Here is a 22246-nt window from a genome sequence, read left to right as displayed (position 1 = left end):
TGTCATATGTAGGCCCACACATTTTTTTCCCAACACTGATCACATGGGAAACTCTATGACAATGGAATTGTGTTATTTTTCTAACATACCCGGTTCTTGGGTTAGGGGTCCATGAAAGAAAAAAAATGATGTGTTGTATGATTCAAATTGTAACTTGCGGTTAAATTTAAGTTTTTTTGTAAAACGACATGTGTTTTGTGTTCAATTGAAATCTGCGATTTAATTTATGTTTTATAAAAAAAACGATGTATGTGTTTTAGGATTCAAATTATAGCCTATGGTTAAATCTAAGTTTTTGTAAAACGATATATGTGTTTTGGTGTTCAAATGAAATTTGTGATTTAATTTATGTTTTATGAAAAACAATGTATGTGTTCCATGTTTAAATAAAAATCTGGGATTTAACCTATATTGTATGTTAATCTATGTATGCATTTTATGCTCAAAAGTAATATGCGGTTTAACATATGTGTATTGTTAGACATCGTATATGTTGTATGTTCGAATGTAAGTCTGTGATTTAGCCTTTGTTTATGTTAGGTATTACATATATTTTTTGTCTGCAATTTACATTAGGCTAATTCTATAATTCTTTTATATGATTTGCATTTTTAACATGATCATGTCCTTTTTTGGGAGGAGGTCTGCGTATTATGAGGGGTGTGGTCAAGGGTTTGGTTGAATTTCTACAACTCAGCCCTTTCACATGTGTTTTCTCTTTCACAAAAATCAGATTTTGATAAAACGTGTGATGCAGCCAAGTATGTCTAGACCTTGCTGGACAGACTCCCTTGCTTGACCAAGGTCTGCCCACCCTGATCAGGGAACACCTCGTACTGCAGAGTGTATTGTATTTTGCTACCCTGGTTAGGCTCTGACCGCTGAAGTTTATTCAACCTCCACCTGGCCGATCCTTGGTGAACACTGCAAGAACACCGCGCCCTATTGAATGGTGTATGGTTGTTCGAATGAAAAATCAGATTTTTGATAAAACGTGTGTTCAAATGCAAAAATCAAATCTTTATAATGTATGGGGTGTGATGCTTGTGTTAGTTGCATGATAACCTATCGATGTGTGATTAATGCATGATGAATGAGGCATGTTTATAGTGGTAACTGCATCATGATGGAAATGTGATCTGCATGCATGTTATTGACAAAATGCAAATGAATTGTGTGCTAATGCATTATTTTGAGATAATCACTACATGATAATGAAATTGTGCCTCATATGATAGTGAAGAATGCAATATGTGTTAAGGACATATGCAATCAAAGTGTATTGTTTTATACCCCAAAGTGGTGCCCAACGACTTTATGATGAGTCAAATGAAAATCATATGTACGTGTGCTCTGTTGAGGCCATTGAAGTTTACAATGACATAAGTAATGTTTAAGTACTTATGTCATGATGATTAACTAACTGAGAAAATGAATGTTAACTCTCATGTTGCTTACAATGATAGAGTAAGCAGTTAAGTACGAAGGGTTGCTTCCCCAACCACAGAGATAGGTGATAACTACTACTGGTGTTGCGGGGTGGTAGTGAATAAGGCTTCAGTTGAATGAAATTCTAATATATCAAGTTGAGGGTGTTGAGATTTCTCTCTCGATAAGTTTCGTCCCTCACTCAGGGCTGGAAAGGAAGTGTAAGGCCAAGGTAATAAGATGCAAATTGTTTGAATATACTCTTTGATCGTGTCTCTGATCTATATATTATTTGTGGTGTACTCACAGAGATTGGTAAAAAGAGAAACAAAAATGTATTGTGTATTTAGTGAAGCATCTTATGTATCATCTAAGAAAGAATACCTAAATGAAAGAATTATAAGCCACTCATGCCATAGATGGACGGTCTACTTGCATTGGTAAGTCATGTATAATATATTTATTCATGCATAAGATTTAAAATTATGTATTTATATTTTTCTGTGACTTATTTATGCAAGGATAATTGTTTATGTATGAAAAGAATAATGCTTCATGTATACTTGTTTCTATACATATGTACTTTGTCATTGTATTATTATGGGGGTGTGCTTATTGACCCCTTACAAAATTATAGGCACTGAATGATCTACTAGAGTGGTAACAGAAAGCTGAGGCGGAATCAGAGAGCCAAAGCATTTCCTTTCCTAGAGACTAAATTTTTAGAACTTTTGTTATTTTATATTTGAGAACCTTAGTATTGTTTAATTATATGTTAGGCAATACTCTACTTGTGTATGAACATGTTTTCTTTATAAAAATCCAGTGCTAGTATGCTTGACCGATCAGTAACCCGCCCAAGGTTCTGATCCAAGAAGTTGAAAAATGTTTTTGCTGATGAAAAAAAAAAATTCTCAAATTTTTTGGGTTAAAAATCTTTAGGTGTTACAACAAGTCTTGCACTTGTCACTAGGATGGGTATGATCTTGCATCCTCCGCCTCTTTGCCTGATGTCTGCCCAAAATATTATCCTTTGGTTTGTGGTCATGTCTACCATTCTGATCTCTAAAGTACTTCTTGTACCTCTAATGGTAACATCTATCATATTGAGACTTTCTTTGAGAAGTCTCGGGCATGTCGTAGATGCTGGTTTTGAGCTTCTTCTATGTCTTGGTCTTTTCCTTTGTTCTCTAGTCTCAAAACTCATACCTCGATGCCAGATCGAAAAGTTGGTTGCACTTCTTCACTTGTAGCGGCCCTACCAACCTCAGAATTTTGGGCCTCAAGCCCCTCTAGTAGTGTCCACAATTCTCCTTCTTCACCACCACTAATGACTTTGCAAAGCGGGCTGTGTATTGTGTCACTGTCATGTTCCCTTTGTAATGGCCTAAAATTTTAATCCTAAAATTGTAGAGATTTTTTTTTTTAAACTCAACGAAAATGACCTTTTTCTTTAAGTTAAACATTCTGAGTGGGTTACAATACAATCAATCATCATAACTGAATTAAAATGTGAATAACATTAAGATTTAATTCAGTCTCAATAGTTTAAAATATATATAAGAGTATTTTGATAACAATAATTATTTTTTCAAAACTATCCTCAAGAAAGAAAAAGAATGGCTCGACATTGGCTAAGCATTCCGCATACGCTCTGCAGTCGCACATCATAACGTATCTAAAACCCCATAAAATGGGTCAAACTCGTGAAAGCCGGGTAGAAAATAACATACTTGCAATAAATGCACTATATCAAAATACATTCAAACATATCATCTTACATCAATCACACAACACATATCTTAGTAGGCAATAAACATAAAATCATGCTAAATAACAAATTAGTAAGTCAACTCATGTTAAGATTTTCAACAATGAAATAAATTATGCACATGCATAAACATTTACAGAAATGCATGAACATATACAAGATGCATGAACTTACCATTTCATGATGTGAGTCCTTCATGCAAGAGTAAGTTCTTATCTTCAATTGTTATTTTCTTGCTTATATGATGCATGCAATGTTTTATCTATATCATTTCACATTCTTGTTTTCACTTGCCAATATTACCTGTCTATGGGTACAACACAGACTCTTTCAGTAAGGAGGTACGACCCAGGTTTGTATATTCAAGAAATTATATTAACCTGCATGACGCCCTAACTGTGACTATTCTGGAGAGAAAAATATAATTTTTAAAGAGAGTTTTCAACCCCCTACAACATGATATATCAGTTTTTTCTCATGAGTCTTACCTACCACACCACGGATAAATAATGGTAGTTCTCCCGGTTACCAATTCTGTGGATAGGGGGTCAAACCATCCTTTCATGCTAAAACAATGTCCCCACAAAGCCATTAAGTACCATGCTTACTTTCTCAATAAGCCACAAGAGAATTAATCACACTTTGATTTCTTAATTAACTCTCTTGTTAATTGTGTCAATGCAAACATGCAACCACATTTAAGGTTCATATGCAATAATATTAATGACACTCTATGCATGCTTTTGATCAGTCTCTACCATAAAATTTTACAATAATGCAATCACTATGCATTTACATAGTCAAGGTAGACTAATAATTTATATTTATGCATGCACAATTTAATATGAGAAGTATTCACAATTCACTTTATGTATGCACTTATGCATTTTTAGATCATGTTATCATATATGCATATCATATATCAATTTGTGCATATATTCAATCATAGGTATATCAATTGCAAATTTTTATGCAATTACACATGGCACAAACATTGCCAATTTTATTGCCTCATTAAGCTTATTGTACAATCAATTTATCTGCATCAAATATCATAATTTATGCATCATGTATTGCTAAACATGAATTATCAACTAAAAGAGACTTAGGCATATGCATAAATAAGTGAGGTAATTTCAGACCTCTCTTAGCCTGTTTTTATAAAATCAATCAGAAATCACAAAAAATAGATTTGTCTTCCATCTTTTTACTGAGTATGCCTTAATATGTTAAAAAACAATTCAAGAAACAAATCTTGGAAATTAGTTATACAAATATTATAAAAATTTTGTAACTGCATACTATTCTAGAAAAATGATAGACCAGTTTCTGCAATCTGCAAAAAAATTCTCAACTTGGGATTTTCTGTGGATTTACTGATAACTCTTTTTGCAAAATCATTTTTATAGTATCCTCTAATATATGTTAGATCTATCATAATTATTTTATGATTGTTTTTTTATCTGTTTTAAATAGGTTTTCGGTACTTTCAAAATAATTGGTCAAAACAATTCTGTAACCAGAGCCAGAAAACTATGCTCTGTTACAACGGATGTTTCTCCAACAAAACAGATCCAAATCAAACAAAATAATATGTTATAATCAAGCCCCAGATGTGTAGAATATCATGGTATTTTTATTTATTTTTTTCTAATTCGTATTCTACAAGAAACATATTTATTTCGAAAATTGGTCAAGTCACAAACAAAAACAACAATCCAAGTTTATTAGAGCTCTTGATGAAAACATAAACCATAGGCTAAAAGTAGGATTGAAACACGATTCAACACCATGGATGATGTTCTAACATGAATACAGTAAATACAACACAAAATTTAGCCTTCTTTCATGTTGACCCACCATTAAATATCATAAATTTCATTAGTAAATCATAAAATAACATGAATCTAATCTTTAATTTGTATTTAACACTAATCACACAATGAATAAATTAAAACATGATATTTCATATTATTGTAGACATGATAACATCAATATTCTCTTTTCTTACAAGATATAATCCGTTAACATGCTCACAACAATATGAATCAAATAAGAAAATCATTCTACAAAAATCAATTTTGCATATTTGAAACTAGTTTCTTTTAAAAGCATTTTTCTCAAAATTGATTCACTGAAATACCGTTTTTGGTTTTTTGAAAATTTTTTTCATGTAGATCTCATAGCCATAGACATTCTAGGCATAATAGATCACATGTAGATTCAAGCTCTGGATCAAAAGAGGGTATGTTAATGCATCCCAAAATTGAACACCATGTAAGTAGAAATCTCTACAAAAAATGAGTTTTCCTCAACGAGACCATCACTTTTTCCTCCCCATGCACCTTCTTTCGGGCTGGTTTAGACCTTCACGAAGGTAGTTGTAGGTCTCTAATGGAGGTTTGGACTACCACAAAGGTTAGAAGGAAGAAGAAGATATGAGGAAGAAGAAGGAAGAGATGCGCCTCAACTAGAAGAGGTTGCATAAATAGTTTCATAAGAGAGTGTTCCCTCCTATTGGACTTCTATCTAGGTTCTAGAGATAGGATCTATCTCTAACAACCTTAGGTGGGCCCCACTAGGGGGGCGTCCCACCTAGAAGGCTCTTTATTGAGTCTTCAACTCAGACTTTTAAAACTATAGGTTTCTTAAGAGTTTTTTCCAGAATTATTTTCTTATTTTTAATTAAATGTGGGGTCTACTAGGGGGGCATCCCACCCTTTCTAGAACCCCCTTGGGTTAGCTAGAGTTCCTCTTTCATGAGGACTCTAGAAGATAGAGTGGGCCCCACTTAGGTGGCGCCCCTCTTGGGTCCAATTTATGTGATTCAGATCTGAAACTCTAGATTGGATCCAATACAAGTTTGATTGAATCCAGGTACCAAACATCAATTTCAGATCCAATACTCAAAATAAAGATTCATATTCATAAATGAGGTCCAAATTAATATTGAATCCAAATACTAAGGTTTGGATCCGAATATGACTCAACCCAGATCCATAAAAGCCATTGGCCACCCCTAAACCCCTTCGGGCTACCATGTAGACTCATGGCACCCCACTATTATGGGCGTGGCCCTCTGAATCTCATAGGGGACCTAGTTTGAGTTCAGAATACAACCTAGTCAATTAAAAAAAAACAAATTTTGAACCTTCTCCAAGTTGAAAAACCCAAAATGAAGGTTGGTCAATTTTAAAAATTATATTTTTTGAAGCAACATATAACCAAAATCACCAAATTGAGTCCTAGTTCAACTTGAACTCTTGAATTTTGCCTGAATTTAAAATGCTTTTAACCTAAATTTAACTTGAATTTTGCTCGATTTTAAATGTTAAAATAAACAAATTTGCAGGTGTTACACCTTTGGTATAACTTATTGAATTCTTCATCTTTCTTTATTTTCTCGCTCATCAGGAATAATTGTTTGTTGAACCTTCTCACGAAAGTGGACAACAACAAGTAAGTGTCTAGTTTCAAGGTGTCTCGGATAGCTCTTCACCAATGTTAAGCATCACTCGTAAGGTTGGACACAACCACCCAGACTCATTGTTCCTTCAAGCATTGAATGGCGTCTAATGTTTTCTCTACTTGCATAAGCCAGTTTTTTGCCATAACACCATTTGAGATGCCATCGAACATTGGAGACTGCATATTCTTGAACCTTTCAGCTCAGGAAGTAATGCCCGTAATCACAGTCTGTGGCTGACCTTGTTATGCCCATGTGGTCATCAGTAGTGTACTCAGAAGGTACTCCTATGTTCACTTCTACATGACTTCTCTCTAAAAAGGCTGGTGGAGCCTCTATACTCTCTACTCCGTAACTGTGCAAAACATGACTACCCGATGTGCTAGATGAAGAAGGTGCTCTCCTAGAAGATGCACCTCCACGCTCACTATTCCCAAGCATTACATCTGGCTGCACTCGCTCACGTCTGGCGGTATGCATTTCCTTCAATAGATTCGAAGTCCCTCTATGAGTGGCCATTATGTACTATATTGCAATTCTCTATAAGTGTGTGTTATTAAAGTATTTAGTTATGTCTATATGAGGATGTTCATATAACATGCACACGCAATGTCACGAAGATTTTTCTAACAAGCATTTTATTAAAATTTCAGTGCAGTACATTGGTGAAAGCATCAAAACACTAAACTGATGAACACTAACATCACTTAGGTTTATTTACATCTCAGATAAACTAAACTAAACTAAACTAAAACTAAAATTTTCTTTGTATCATCTGAGGTCATAGCACTAGAGATCTAATCCGGCTTGTAGGTGGGTGAAGTCGAAGGGTAGGTGGGAGAATCTGGAGTATAGGTGGGCTCTCTGTCTTCTGGTTCACCCAATGAGTTTTTCTGGTTCACCAACACTCGATATAGTATATGACCATCTTCCCCAGCATGCACCTCATTCCCAGTTGCAGCTAGTGGTGCCTGATAAGGGAAAGAAAGCCTAAGTTCACAGGGATGCATAAAATTAGGTGAAGAAGGGATAAATGCTCATTTTGTTGTCATTCTCATCTCCTCAGCTTGCACCTTCATGGTCATGGTTGTCACCTCTTTGTTGGCAGTTGCCAACTCAACTTGGCTTGGTACTCTTATCGTAGCTTCGTAACTTGCATAAGATATGTGGCATCCTCGTGCACTCATCATTGATGTAACACTTGTAAAATTTTATGGCCTAATTAGACTTGAATTTCATGGTCAAACTTTGGTACGAGGATATTCTCATTGTTTTTATTTTTAATTCTTATTTGGATCCTGGATATCATGCTCGAATCTTCGATATTGGATCATGAATATCCTATTTGAATCTTTGATATTGGATCCTAAATATCTTAATTGGATATCTAATAGTAGATTCCAGTTAATAGTTCGGATCCTTAATATTGAATCCTCGATATCATAGTTAGATTTGATTTTGGATCCAAAGCGTATTATATGGATCCACAAATTTTAAATTGAATCTTGAAAGGAATTTTTTTTATATGGAATCCATAGCATTGTATTTGGATCCATAATAGTTTACCGGATGATTGGATCCCAATTTTTTTAACCAAAAAATCTGGATCCAAAATGCTTTATTTGGATCTTTGACATCGGGATTTCGATGTCTTAATGTAGTTTTTACATTGAAATTGAAAGGGTCCAATTAAAATTTTTATATTGGATCCATAGTAATTTATTTGGGTCCATATTCGAAGTTTTGAATACTGGTAATTTAAAATTAAAAAGATTCAGATCCTTGGATGGACCCGGATAGCCCAAGTTTGGACCCAAAATGTAATGGATCGTGGGTCACCGTAACTCGTGAAAAGGGGGGTTCATTAGTGAACCCTAAATAAAAAGGTGGGAAGTGGGGGGCGTGAAAGCCCCTGTTTCACGCAGAATGGGGAGAGGAGGGGAAAACCGACCCCCACCTCTCACCCACGACTCTCCTTCTTCCCGTTTCCTTCTCCAACTCCCTCACAAAAATTTTTAAAGGGAGAAACCCCCATCAGCTGTGAATCACTTTCATCTCCCTTCTTCATCTCTCTCTCTCTCTCTCTCTCTCACTCTCTTACACGGTCTGGTGAAAGGCTTCATGAAATCATGGCAGCAAGAGGAGAAAGAACAATAGGATTTGCTGTGGTTTTTGTGTTGTGTCTTGTTTTCAAGAGTGTAATGTATTACCGCACAACCCATCGACACAAATTTAACTTGTGTAAACGCAGAATCCCTGTTCTACGTGTATTACAATACGCAGGTCACTTGATCAACGTGTTTCAACTTGGGAATCTATATTAAACTCTCTGAAATAAATTCTGACCTGCGTATGTGTAATGTTTTGAAGTGAGTGCGACAGAATGGATTTTTGTTCTGTTTTGTATCTCTTTTTCATTTATAAAATCTGTGTGCACGTACCTGTATATTTCTGAATCATGTTAATTGGAACCCTGATGGAACTTGATGAACTGCCAATTTATATTTTTGGTGTTAAATCCAAAGACTGATATGTATAAATTAACCTGATCAAAACTTCTAATTTGCTTGTTCTGAGTTTTCTCTGTGGAATCGTTTTGTAAGAGGTGCGATAGTAACATGTCGATGTTATATGCTTAGATCCAGAAAATAGCCTGTCAAATATTCACTTTCAATCTGTGGTTTGACTATGGAGCATAGATTTAAATGTCTGATATGTGCATTTTGAAGTTTTGGTAATATCTTGTGAAGAGGAGTCATAAAAATCTTTCGGTATTCATGCTTAGATTAGAAATTATTCACTCCCAATCTGCGGGTTTGACTGTGGAGCATAGATTCAAATGTCTAAATTCTGCGTGTTTTGAATTCTGATAATATTTTTGTAAGATGGGTCATACAAATCTTTCTATTATGCGTGTTTGCCTTGAAAAATATTCTGTATTTTGGTTCTAACTTTTAATCTGCGGGTTTAGCTTGAAATATATTTTAGAATTCCTGATATGTGGGCTTTGTTTATTTTTAGACATTAGAATCCTTAATCTACGTGCTTTGGCATTGGAAATATTATTGTATCATGTGGCCTTTTGAAAATTACTTTAAATTTCTGATGTACGTGAATCTTGTTGGAAATGTTCGGTAGTATGTTCAATGAAGAAATGTTCAGATCAGTAGACTGGCTCATAAATTTCATAAGAGAGTGTTTAATTTGAGTATTTGATTTGAAAACATTCTGTGATAGGTTTATAGAAAATTTTACTCAACTATGTATTGGCTTGGGCCAAGAACTGTGTTATGAATCAAAACAAAAACTATTTATATAGTGGCCTGGTTGGTTTATGAAATTTTCTTTAAGTTTTTAGATATAACTAAATAATAATATAGTTTAAAACGTCGATTAGCAACAATGTGTATTATATATACATCATGTCAAGGATCTGCGTTAAGTTGTTTGATGTAGGTGGGCGGGAGAGTTTAAAATAGATATTGAACTCAAATATTTAGAATCTGATGAATGCTGTTATGTAAACCATATCGGTTACACTTTCAAATTCGATTATGAATCTGATTTATCATCTATGAAATTAATGGTTGTTGTCATGTCTAAAATGTTAAGTCTACAAGTGATTATAGGTCCAATTATATATGAATCCTCATTAAAATTTACCTTGACTAGTGGCTCTGAATTTAGGCAGCAAAAGTAATTCCTTCCATCCTTTCTTCTTTATATTTTTATTTATAAATATATGCTGATTGATTCATGTTAATAAAATCTGGTAATATGTATTTTGTCAGCATGCATTTGTTGTATCCAACCACGGTGTGAGCTTTGAATATTCATTGATATTTACAACAATGATTGCTTTCTTGGTCAGTTGCTCAAGTCGAATACACTTGATTAATAAATCTTTTTGGGCTGCGGCCATGAATATTAAATTTTAGTACTCATTATGCATATCAAAGTTTAGTTTTAAGTAACTATAGGTGCACTGAATTAAGTACAATTGACCTTCTACCACTCAGTGGAACGGTAGAACGAGCTTGTCTTCTACGTCCATCTTCTCTCCCAACTTGCATCCAATCTCTAACTGCTCTCCCTCGAACTGCTTGCACACCCTGACGGTAGAACTGGCGAGTTCTGTGAACATTGGGCTGTAAATGCCTTATCCTAGCAGGGGATGGCAATCCAGTCTCAATTTGGTTTTGGTCCAAAATGAACTCAGATTCAGTTAGGCTTAAATGGATTCAGACCAAGTTTAACCTAAGTTTGGACTAACTGGAACCAAACAGACAGACTGGACCAAACTTATTGCAGTTTGGTTTTGGACCAGAGACAGAGGGTCCAAACTCTGTCTCATAGTCTCACAAAAACTGAACCTAGACACAGTTTGGTCTGGGTTTGGTTCAGCACGTAAAACCGAGACAGGGCTCGGTCCGTCTCCTTTTTTTTTTTTTAACTCTCTGACCAGGCTCGGTCTGGCTGAACTCGGACCAAGTGAGTCCTCAATTTGGCTCCCACGAACCCCTCCCCATCTTGATGAGAAATTGTTCATCAATAAGAGGAAGAGACTTACATGCATTTCTCATCATTCTTAGAATTGGCCATTAGTGTCATTCTTATATTCCTGAAAGGGGGCTGAATTTGATGTTCAATGTAAAAGTCTTTTCAACCCCAAGGGTTACAACCCTTGATACTAAATTGTTAAGGCCATTGAGAAAGGATGCAAGCATGGAGTTAAGCAACTCTATATTGATCCGAACTAAGTTCATTCATATGCTTAAACATGAGTCAATATGATTCAATTATGCTTCAAATCATAATTTATACATAAATATGCTCAAAACAAAACATTAATCACCAATACAGTGTATCCAACAAAACATGCAATGTCATAAAGCAATCCTGGATCTTATACTGTCAATATGGATTCTTAATCAACATGATATAAAATTTGGACCAAAGTTGTCATAGCACATAGGTAAGTAAATCATTTCTTACTTCCATTATGCTTATCTGGATCCATCTTCAAACTTACTCATATGGGTAAGTATCTTAGATCCTAATATATATACATTGCATGAGTGTGAGCCAAATTTTCAAATTTTAATTTTCAATTCACATAGACAAATACATGAGATCTATCTCATTCAGTCAAGATTAATTATCATTGACTTGAGCCAACTAGTATATATGGTTAAGAGGAATTGACCTGTACTTTGATCCATCTAGTTTAAGTCAATAAGATCTAATCTTTAAATATTGGATTCTATCTAGTTCAACTGGATCAAACTGCCTTAACTAGGTTCATTTAAATTCAATCTGATTTGACTGTATCTGATCCATTTCATATAACCTCGAGCACTCCATTAAGTCACATCCATATTGGATCATCATAACAGGTCTAAATAAACTTGCCATAATTCTGATCAAATCACAATAAGCATGATTGAGCCTCATTCAAACAAATTTAGTCATACAATCCATTAGGTTTGAACTAATATATTGAATCCAAACAGATTCAGTATGAGATGCATGACTCGAATAAATCTTATCAGATCTTCTAAGTTCAACTACATCCCAAATAAATCCAATTTGGTGTAAATAGATCCAAACAAGGTTCACTATTCTATTATGATCTAGCCTTGGATTAATTTTATCAAAAATGGATTTATTATCTTTAAAATTAAGTCATCAATCCTCTATGTTTCACAGAACCTGATCTAAATGGATCTAATACAATACATCTGGTCTGATAAGGTCATAACATCACGATATAATCTGAAATAGTTTCTCATGGTTGATCTAACTCGGTTATTAGTACAATCCAATAGATCTGATTATGTCTAATTTTGGATCAATATATACAATCAAATCCAAAATGCATGATCTGATCCAAAATGATTGAACCAATCCAATCCTAGTATAGCGATACAATTTTAATAGATAGTTAAACTAGTTGTTCATTAGAAATAACTCAATTTCACATTTGTTATATTCACTTAACATTGCTATCAATCCATTTTTTCAAAATAACATGATAGAAATCATGTCAAGACCAAATGCATTATCATAGCATGATATAAGAGAAAGCTTCCAACACATAATCTTGTATAAGCACCCGAACTGACCTATGTTGCATTAGATAATATGAATTTGATTATAATGGATTTCAATAACTATTTTAAGTCTAGGTAATTACATATATGAACCCAAATATGACAAGATTAGTACTCACAACAAATTATTTTTTAGTTTGATATAAATTGCCTCACTAAAATCATGATTATTTTGTTTGCCATGTGCTTAAACATAGAGAAATACTAGTGGTTATTTATCAACTATCAATTTATAATAATTTATTTCACAAAATAAATAAATTTAAACTTTTATTATGTTACTATTCTTGTTTAGGCATGCAACAAAAAATTATAATTGTGTTTATATTCCCATAAAACACTATATTTCATTCATGTAACTTTGGCAAAGTAAAGCACTTAAGTGATTCTATGTAAAACTGAATCACTGTTCTGTAAAAACAGAAAAGTTAAAACACAGTTCTAAATAAAACATAAATTATAATAACTAATCTTTAACTTTTGAGTTAATTAGAAAAGATCACACCCTTTGTTTGTAATATCAAAAATATTAGAAGTACCTCTGCATAAATAATATAGACAGAAACCCCAAACTATAGATACAAAGACTTTTGGAGTTAATCAAAAAAGTATAAGCACCTTTTTGAAATATCAGAAAGGTAAGAAGACTGTTTCTGTGAAAAATAACAATAAGTAGCCCGTACCAAAATATTCTTAATCTTTTCAAGGTTATCAGAAAAGTTCACCCACTTTTTATATAATTTCAGAAAAATTAGAGTAGTTGTTCCTGGAAATCTGACAAACAGAGACCCTGTTACAGAATTTCCAGCAGGTAGGTCTGTTTATGGAAAATTCCAGAAACAGAACCACTGTACAATAATTTATAGAGAGTCTAATATGACATATTTTAAATATTACGGACTAGAAATAAAATTTATCTAAAAAATGTGAAGGGTCTCTTGACCCTTACTCTTCTCTGAAACTGAAGGGTTAAACCGTAACCCCTCTCAAACCCACCGCCGCCGCTGCGGATTCTGGCGATGATACGCCAGTGGTGTTCGCCCCCACTCGGCCGACGATAGAGTCCGACCACTATAAGCATCGATTGATTTCGTGGGTTCTGATCGATTTGGTTCTGCAACCCTGACCCCCTCTCTTGAGATTCAGACGACGATCCTCCGTCGGAGCCACTGCCCCTCTCTCCTTCCTCCGAGCGGTCGCCCTTTTCTAGCGACTGAACTTCACCACCGGAGATCTGTTCTGGATGGTGACCGTATTTCGGGGATTTTGTTCACCCGCGCTAGAGGAAGACGCTGATGGCACTTTTTTCGGGCGTTGGGGTTTTTCTCATTCAAGGGGATCGATGGAGCTCTTCGGCTACTCGGTTGGAAGACGGGCGTAGTTGGGGGGGTTGATCACCCTCGACTCTGAACTGTAATAGCATGCTCGCCGCCGGCGTTTGATACTAAGTATGTTCCCTTCTCTGTTTTTTCTGAGAATACAAATTTTCATACCTAAGATCGGTGGTGTCTACTTCCTTCAAATGTTATGGGTATTTGAACTTTATTCGAGGGTTCGATGACTTTCTCGGTTACCCGAGGAGAGGACCCTTGTCGTCAATTTTCGACGACCAAAAGAGTGAATCCTTCCATGTTTTTAGTCTCGCCTCTTTCAACGTTTTTTTTACAAAAAATAAATATTGCAGGTGTTGTCGGACAGTATTTCGAATGCCGACCCGAGTGAATGCCGGTCACCGGGAAAGGGAAAAACGGGTATGAAATTTTATATTTTTTTATACTTTTTTTATATTTTTTCAGTACCCTCAAACAAAACTGAATTTTTGCAACATGAATCTCTGGTTCACCGATTGCCAAAACAGAAAAAAGTGACTGGCCTTTTTCGCTAATTTCTTATTTTTCTGTTTTGATTTAGATTGTTATTTTTTTGGTGATTACTGGGAGCTCACTATCACTGACGGGATCCTATTATCTGATACCACAGTAAGAACTATGACATTTGTGAAGACCCGGAGTTGAACACGCACAGAATAGTCACAGACAAATAATTTCTCTCACAGTCTTTGCCGTTCTCTGATTTCTTGTTTTTCAAAAAACTATGTTACATTCATTTTTCGTCATTCTTAGAATTGGCTTCATGGTCATTCTTATATTGCTAAAAAGGGTTGAATTAGTACATGAAGAACTTACGATATCAATTCAAGGTGCCGTGGTGTATGTTGTTATGCTGATGTTATTGTTTTGATTGATGAGTTTAGAGATGGGGTTAATGCTAAGTTAGAATTATGAAGACAGACTTTGGAAGCAAGAGGTTTTACATTGTGTAAAAGTAAGACAGAATATATGGAATGTCGGTTTAGTAAGCAAAGAAGTAGTGATGAGAGTGCAAAGAAGTAGTGATGAGAGTGTAGTGAAGCTTGGTGACAAAAAAATAGCGGTGGATCACTGTTTCAAATATTTGGGATCTATTATTCAAAAGCATGAAAAAATTGATGGTGATGTAAATCATAGGATTAAGGTTGGGTGGATGCAACTGGAGTGTTGTGCGATCGTAGAATGCCATTGCGGTTGAAGAGAAAGTTTTATAGGACGACAATTAGACCCGCTTTACCATATAGTACAGAATGTTGGGCTGCCAAGAGACATCATTTGCAAAAAATGAATGTAACTGAGATGCATATGCTTCGATGGATGTGTAAAAATACAGTAAAAGATAAAATTCGGAACGAGGAAATACGTAAAAAGGTAGGCGTTCCATCTATTGAAAATAAGATGAGTGAGAATCGTTTATGATGGTTTGGGCATATTCGGCGAAGGCCTAATGATGCTCTGATTAAAAGGATGGAGAAATAAAAAAATTTATTAGCTAAAAGAGGTTGGAGTAGGCCTAAGAAGACTTGGATGGAGATGATAAGAAAGGATATGAATGCTTTGAACCTTACTAAGGACATGATATTTGATAGAAATGATTGGAGAAGGATTCATGTGGAGGACCCAAAATGATTTTCTTTTTGGTTCATATCGCCGACCCCAATTGTTTGGAATGAAGGCGTTGTTGTTTGAATTGGTACATGTTCAATGTCAACCCTAAGGTTCACAACCCATGACACTAAATTGTTAAAGGAAATGCAATCATTGGAGTGGCCTCCCAACAGAAAAACTCTCACCGAAACGAGGAAAACTCTGGGTTAAACTGACCCACCTCTAAAAGCTACGGACACACCCTTGCACCAGTGGAGTTTGGGGTTTGATTTGGTGCCTTCCTCTGAGCACTCTCACGTCTAAAAGCTGTGGTTTTCATTTGAATTGGAGTTTTCATGTCTCAAAAACTTTTTGTACCTGTCAATGCTGTTCTAATGCTTTATCACTAATGTCAGATGCAATCTTAAAGTCTGATTCTCAACCAAACAAATGTTGATCTTCAGTAATAAGGCGTTTGGAACAAACAGGCAAAACCATAATGTAGAATTCTTCAAACCCAAAAAGGATTTTTAAGATATTAGCAGAAATTGTGGGATTTGTAGTTGCTGTGGGGGAACCAAGATTTTTATTTTGCTGTCTCATGGGAGAGACAAGATCCAGCAATCGGATTGACTAACTTTTAAGGCATTTCGCCATCAAAGAACAAAAAGTTCACTTGCAAAATCTCAATATATTTCGGCGATTTTCTTTTGAAAAAATACTAAGGCCGAATGCGAATTTTAAAGTGCTAAACATAATTGTGTGGGCGTGCGTGCACGGCATGCGTGTTTTTTTTTAAGTAAAAAACATAATTGTGTTTTTCTTCTAAAAATCACTGATCGGTTGAGCAATTTTTGCGAAAAATTGATGCACAAATTCTCAAAAATGAAAAAATGGCATGGGCAAGAGGGAAACACTGTTAGGTTTTGAGTGGCCAAGTATCTTGAAAGGTACCCAGCCGATCACTGGATCCGCTCCGAAGGAAAGTGGCCAAGTAGCTTCAGTGGCTGGGATGTTGGTCAGCCATTCTCGTTTTCAATTTTTGGTTTAAATGAGGGGAAGCCACAAACTATACATCATTGGTGGGACCTTCAAATCACATTCCTGAGTCTGTCCAAGGGGGGGCCGGCCATCAATGTGGGCCCCCTAGTCAAGCAGCAAATCTCCGGCAATGAGCAGTAGAGCAGTGAATGTAGGAAGCAGAACTTGGGAATCACGTTCATTATAAAAGTGCAAAGCTGCATGTATCCACCGAGCATATTCCCTTGGTGCTTTAGGATAATCTATAAGAGCATGCATCTCCTTACAAAACTCTCCTTTTCATTAACTTTTCTGTATGGGAATAGGACCCAATAAAGTTGACCTCTCTCTCCATGTGTTATATGCTAAGTATGCGTTATAGTTTGGGCACATTTATATCCAGATTTGGACTTTACCAATTGTAGGATCAACGCTCCCAACTACCAACCCCTCGGTATATTTCACTAAAGCTAGGGCTGGACAATGAGCCCGTTTAGTGGACAGGCTTGACTGGGCTGTTGATGGGCCGAGGCTCGTCAAGACCAACCCGTTTACCAACCGGGACAGGACTAGGCCTGACTTGGGTCGGCCCCAGGTCTACTACAATGCTCACAGCCCACCCATTAAGCCCATGAGCCTAATTTGGAACAGGTCGGGTTGGGTTACAAGCCACCATATATTCACCACATTTTTCATTCGTTTCCATAGTTTCTTTTAATGAAAATTTAAAAAATGTAAAAAAATAAATGGGATCCAAGATAGATTCATTTTTTGAATCACATGATATATATGTATATATATATATAAAGAGAGAGATAGAGAGAGAGAGAGTAGCCCATTAGCCTCAAGGCTGGCCCGATCCTGACCCAAGATTTTGTCGGGTCGGGTTTAAGCCCGGTTTGGGTTGGTTCTTTTTCAAAAAACTAGGTTCAAGCCTGACCTGTTCCGGGAGGGCTACAGGCCGCCCGACCCTTTTCCAGCTCTAACTAAAACCATGCAAACAAGGGCTTTGCACACCTGATTAGGTAGGTCAGCTTAATGCCTTCAAACTCAAGGACATTACAGCACGTTCGGTTGGATCATTCTGATTTACTTTTTCATTTGAATGAGAAAGTGAATCTGATTTGTATAAGCAGCCGAGCATAAAAGGTTAAGCTGTGAAAAAGTGAATCTCAGTGCTTTTTCTGGTCAGTCTCTGCGAGGCATGGGGCTGCTGGACTACCCAGGGTTCACTTGGTAGGCTTGACCAGTTAAGTGACCCATGTCCCTAAGAAGATCCTCATCACATATATAAAACAAAAATGTACCTGAATTTTGGGTTTGGTTCGGGTACCTGATACACACCCTACTTGTAATTTCTCCAAGGCCCTGTTTGGAAGCACACCGATGGAGGACGTCTCGGAGTAGAATTGTGGAATACTCAACTTCCAAAAGTGTTTGGGATGAAGGAAAAAAGGTAATTGGAAAGGCATTTACCGATGCCAATTCCACAAATTGACTACCACCATTAGGAGATGGTAGTCGATGACTCCCACCACAGTTCCTCTTCCGATGGTCGCGTTACTTTTTCTGATGCCCTCTCCACCTTCGACATTAACTCCTCAGCTACCATCTTAACTCCACACAAATACCCCAGCCAACCAGCCATTTATCTCTCTTTTTCTTCGTAAACCCCTGTTTCTCTCGTTCTCTACCGTCTTGTAGAAACCGTAGCTTGTGAGGTTGGCTGCTGCAACAATGTTCCCTTTCTACCTCTTCTACAGAGCTGCAATTCTGTCACACAGAGAGACAGTTTGCTTCTTCTTTTTTTCAGTTTTCAAAGCTCTGGTTCAATTTCCCTGCTTTTAGGGTTTGAACCAGTTCATTGAACATACATACCAACTGTTTGATACAATGCTCAAGATAACGAGATCCTCAAGTAAATTTGGATATTTTGTTTGTTTATAAGCATCAACAGTTAGAATCTATTGTTGAATCCATTTTGTTAAATTGGCAATTAGTGTTTCAATTTTGCAACTTTGGAGTTATCCAAATTTGTTAAAAACCTGTTGAATGTAAGGAATTTCATCACAGTACAATAATTTTTGTATTTACAGAACTACATGTAAGACTCTCAGCACATATGGGATAGGCCCAGAATCTTGTAAAATCCCAAAATCTATCAATATAACCGACAGTTCAACCTCTTCAAAGTGACATGATATCTTAGTCTATGGTACTTGGTAGCTGCATTTTTTTTTCACACCAAATACAGCACACTATCATCACACAAATTACATTATATTTTGGAAACAGCGTAGCTGGAGAGGCAACTATGAAATCCACACATCATCCAAACAACTTCAAAAATGTATCTGCATCCACAAAATTTATGGATTCCATACTGTATTCCCCAGGTACCATGAACTGCTAATTCCAAACAGGGCCTAATGGTAACCTGGAATCTTCCAACGTCAAGCTTGGGCACCAAGCCCCAAGAGGGGTTGGCGTAGTGGGGTGGGGGCCTTGGCTGCTTGACGGGCAGTCAAGGTTCGAGTCTCATGGGGTGTTGCCTCTTTGTGCAAGCCAATGCGGATCCTAGGCCCCGGGGGCAGGAGTCCTAGCCTCGAAGTTTTACGCTGCTGGCACAATGACCGTAGATATGGCAGGCTGAGCCAGCGCGACCAGGTCTTCATATCTGGTGGGGTTTCTTCGAGTTATAAATTCAAAAAAACCTAGCAACCAAAAGAAGCATATCTGTAAATTGAACAAAAAAAAAAAACAAAGATCAAACCTTGGTATGCTCCATAGTGGGTATGCAGGAAGAACCTCAGGGTCTTTACGAATTGGAAGCCTGCCAATTTGCTTGTCAAAAAAAAAATTTTAAGATGTCAATAAGTTGGATAATGTGGATTGCATTCAAATGAATCATAAGATTCATAACAGATAAATAAACTAAATACAGATCATGTTAATTAAGTGGAAAGGACGCCACCAGTGGGTTTTGAACTTGTAACGTCCTGTCAATTTGGTGGCATTCACAAGTCGCCCATACTAGACGTGCGGAGCTCTTGTGGGAAACAACAGCAGCAGACTATTGTGCCATGATAAATTGAACAATCTTTATTTATTTTGCATTTTTATCAGTAAAATATCACCCTAAACAAACAAACTATAAAACTAAGAACAAAGATACATAAAAAGGAAAAAAATGAATATAAAAAGTAAGATAACCCATTTTTTCCTCAGGATATAGCCAACACAAGCATAAATATCATGATAATAATATCTTCATTAAAATTACAGTATTATGACATCTTGAAAATTCATGATATTTATGTTGTTTAAAATGGTGTCCTAAACATCACATGTCATGGATATCCGTCAGGTATGATCCAGACAACACCCAGTTCATTTTAGTAATTCTGATCCACACCCAGCTCCGATACAAGACCAAAAACCAAAATTAAGAAATTACTTCATTCCATATTATCCTCCAGGGTTTGTAGGTTGGAAATCCTTCAGACCCAAACCCAAAAAAATACAGGTCCAAATCGGATCTAGACCCTCTTCGATCCATATCCAACCTATACACACGTGGGGAAAAACTCAATCTAGACCTTGTGGGTGACCCCTATACTCATTCCATATTAGCCCGATCTAGACCTTGTCGTGTGTTTGCATCAGGTCACAAACACTGCACGGACAGGACACGCAGGCCTTTGTCCCAGACCTGCCAATCGCACCCCTGAGGGTGTGACTGGCACGTCCTGCACAGACGCTTTATAAAGCGTTGCACAGGAAGGGCTTTGCTCTGTCATTAATGCAGAACACTGCACGTATCAAACGCAGGAGAGCACGAGGCAACCCAAGATCCAACCTATACAACTTGTTGGGAAGATGCGATAGGGATCAGATTTCCCACCACTAAAAAAAAGGATAATATGTTTGGATCTCTTTCGCGAGAAAACGAGTAAAACTTCACGAGATATATCCAACTCCTGTTTTCCCTCGCCAGAGGAAAAGCCTCCTAATTATACAGAGAGGTTGAGGTTGACACCGCAACGCGTTGCTTTGCACCAACAACCCTCTCTCCACATCCTCCTTCCAACGATTGAATCGCTTCCCTTCGTATCGCCCTTCTTCCCCACACCACCTTTCTTCATCACCCACCTCCTCTTTGATCGTCTCTGCTGAGATTTCGATCGATTCGATCCCAATTCCGAGCTTTTCCCGGGGGAAAAAAATGGCTACCCTCGAAGCCTTACGCCATTACTTCGACAACCCAATGCAAGAAAAGAGCCTTCTCGACGCGTTGAGTGCGCTCAGCCAGATGAAGACCATCACCCCCATCGATCTCGCCACCTTTACGGAGATCTTCGGTGAACTCCACTTCAAGGAGGATCCCCATGAAGACACCCATCAACCCGTCCAAGACGGTTCATCCTCTGTTCCTCCCGATTTCCCAATCGTCGATGATGAAAAGAATCCATCGCCGGATTCTCATTCTCGCCGTCCGGCAGATTCGAAGTCCGGCGGTTGTTTTCTGAAGAATCTGCAGATGTGTACCGAGGGGTTGGGATCGGAAAGTTGCGGTGATATGGAAGAATCCGTCCAGAACTCCGCGGTTGATTCGTGTAAGCCATCGGCGGATCAATTGGGCAATGGAAACGCTCAGAGGAATTGGAATAGGAGAGCTAAGTCTGAGGGATTCCCACCGCCGATTTCGAGCATAGGAAGAAACGGGCAGCCCTGGGTATCGTTCAGATCCTATAGGGAAGATGGGAGATTTGTTTTGAGAGAAATCAGAATCCCCAACCAAGAGTTTTTACATGCAAGTCGCGAAGATGGTCGCCTGAAACTTCGTTTTGTTCAGAGGGATGATGAGATTGAGACGGAGGAAGAAGAAGAAGAGAGTGGTGAAGACCAAGAAGTGGATTCCCCACAAGCAGATGATGATGATGATGATGTGGGGGAATGAAGAGGAAGAGAAAACAAGTTAGTGTAGTTAAGAATCTTCCATTAGAGATGCAGAGCTTTGTAGTCAGAAAGATTGGGGCCTCTTTTTTATATACAAAATAGAAGAGAAGAATATCAACAGATGCAGATACGGAATTTATTGTTGTGAATACAAGTCAGAGAATCTTCTTCTGTCTTCTATGATTGATGGGGTCTCCAATTTGTTCAAGAAAAAAAATCCTGTTATTATTTTGTATCTTTTTTCTTTACCACTTGTTTTCTTTATAAGATTCTTTGTCTGTAGTAATTGGCATTGATTTTTCACTGATGGACTGCATATTAAGATTCTACTGCAAAATTGATCCACCATCCCCTTAGCCTTTTTTTTTTCTTTTGTTCTTTATTTTTCTTTTCTGTTACCGTAGGACAATGCTTGGTTTAGCTTGGCTGACAGAAACTATGGTTCAAACTAGTGTGGAGCGGAAGTCGCTCAGTTGAGAAAAGCTCATAAATCGATACGGTAAGATCAAGATATTGTTCTTGCAAAACACGT

General features: G+C 36.9%; 1 protein-coding gene and 1 long non-coding RNA gene across 2 annotated transcripts; both read left to right on the top strand.

Annotated features, from left to right (window-relative positions):
- The first annotated feature begins 13758 nt into the window (after positions 1-13758).
- LOC149817058 (uncharacterized) lies at positions 13759-14812 on the top strand. The gene is made up of 3 exons (XR_016427759.1): positions 13759-14226; positions 14463-14529; positions 14690-14812. It is a non-coding gene; the product is annotated as an uncharacterized LOC149817058 (long non-coding RNA).
- A 5851-nt stretch (positions 14813-20663) lies between these two features.
- On the top strand, positions 20664-22000 carry LOC149817057 (uncharacterized). The gene has a single exon (XM_089987514.1). It carries the CDS (start codon positions 20981-20983, stop codon positions 21713-21715), a length of 735 nt encoding a protein of 244 aa, XP_089843640.1. The 5' UTR covers positions 20664-20980; the 3' UTR covers positions 21716-22000.
- The last annotated feature ends 246 nt before the right edge of the window (positions 22001-22246 follow it).

Source organism: Nuphar pumila, chromosome 14 (assembly GCF_984573655.1).
Source record: "Nuphar pumila chromosome 14, dmNupPumi1.hap1.1, whole genome shotgun sequence".
NCBI lineage: Eukaryota > Viridiplantae > Streptophyta > Magnoliopsida > Nymphaeales > Nymphaeaceae > Nuphar > Nuphar pumila.
Note: the sequence above shows the minus strand (reverse complement) of the source record. Positions and strands in the feature narration are given on the sequence as shown.

Excerpts from the sequence above, each read along its gene's own strand:
- LOC149817057 (XM_089987514.1), top strand. The coding sequence starts at position 20,981 with ATGGCTACCCTCGAAGCCTTACGCCATTACTTCGACAACCCAATGCAA.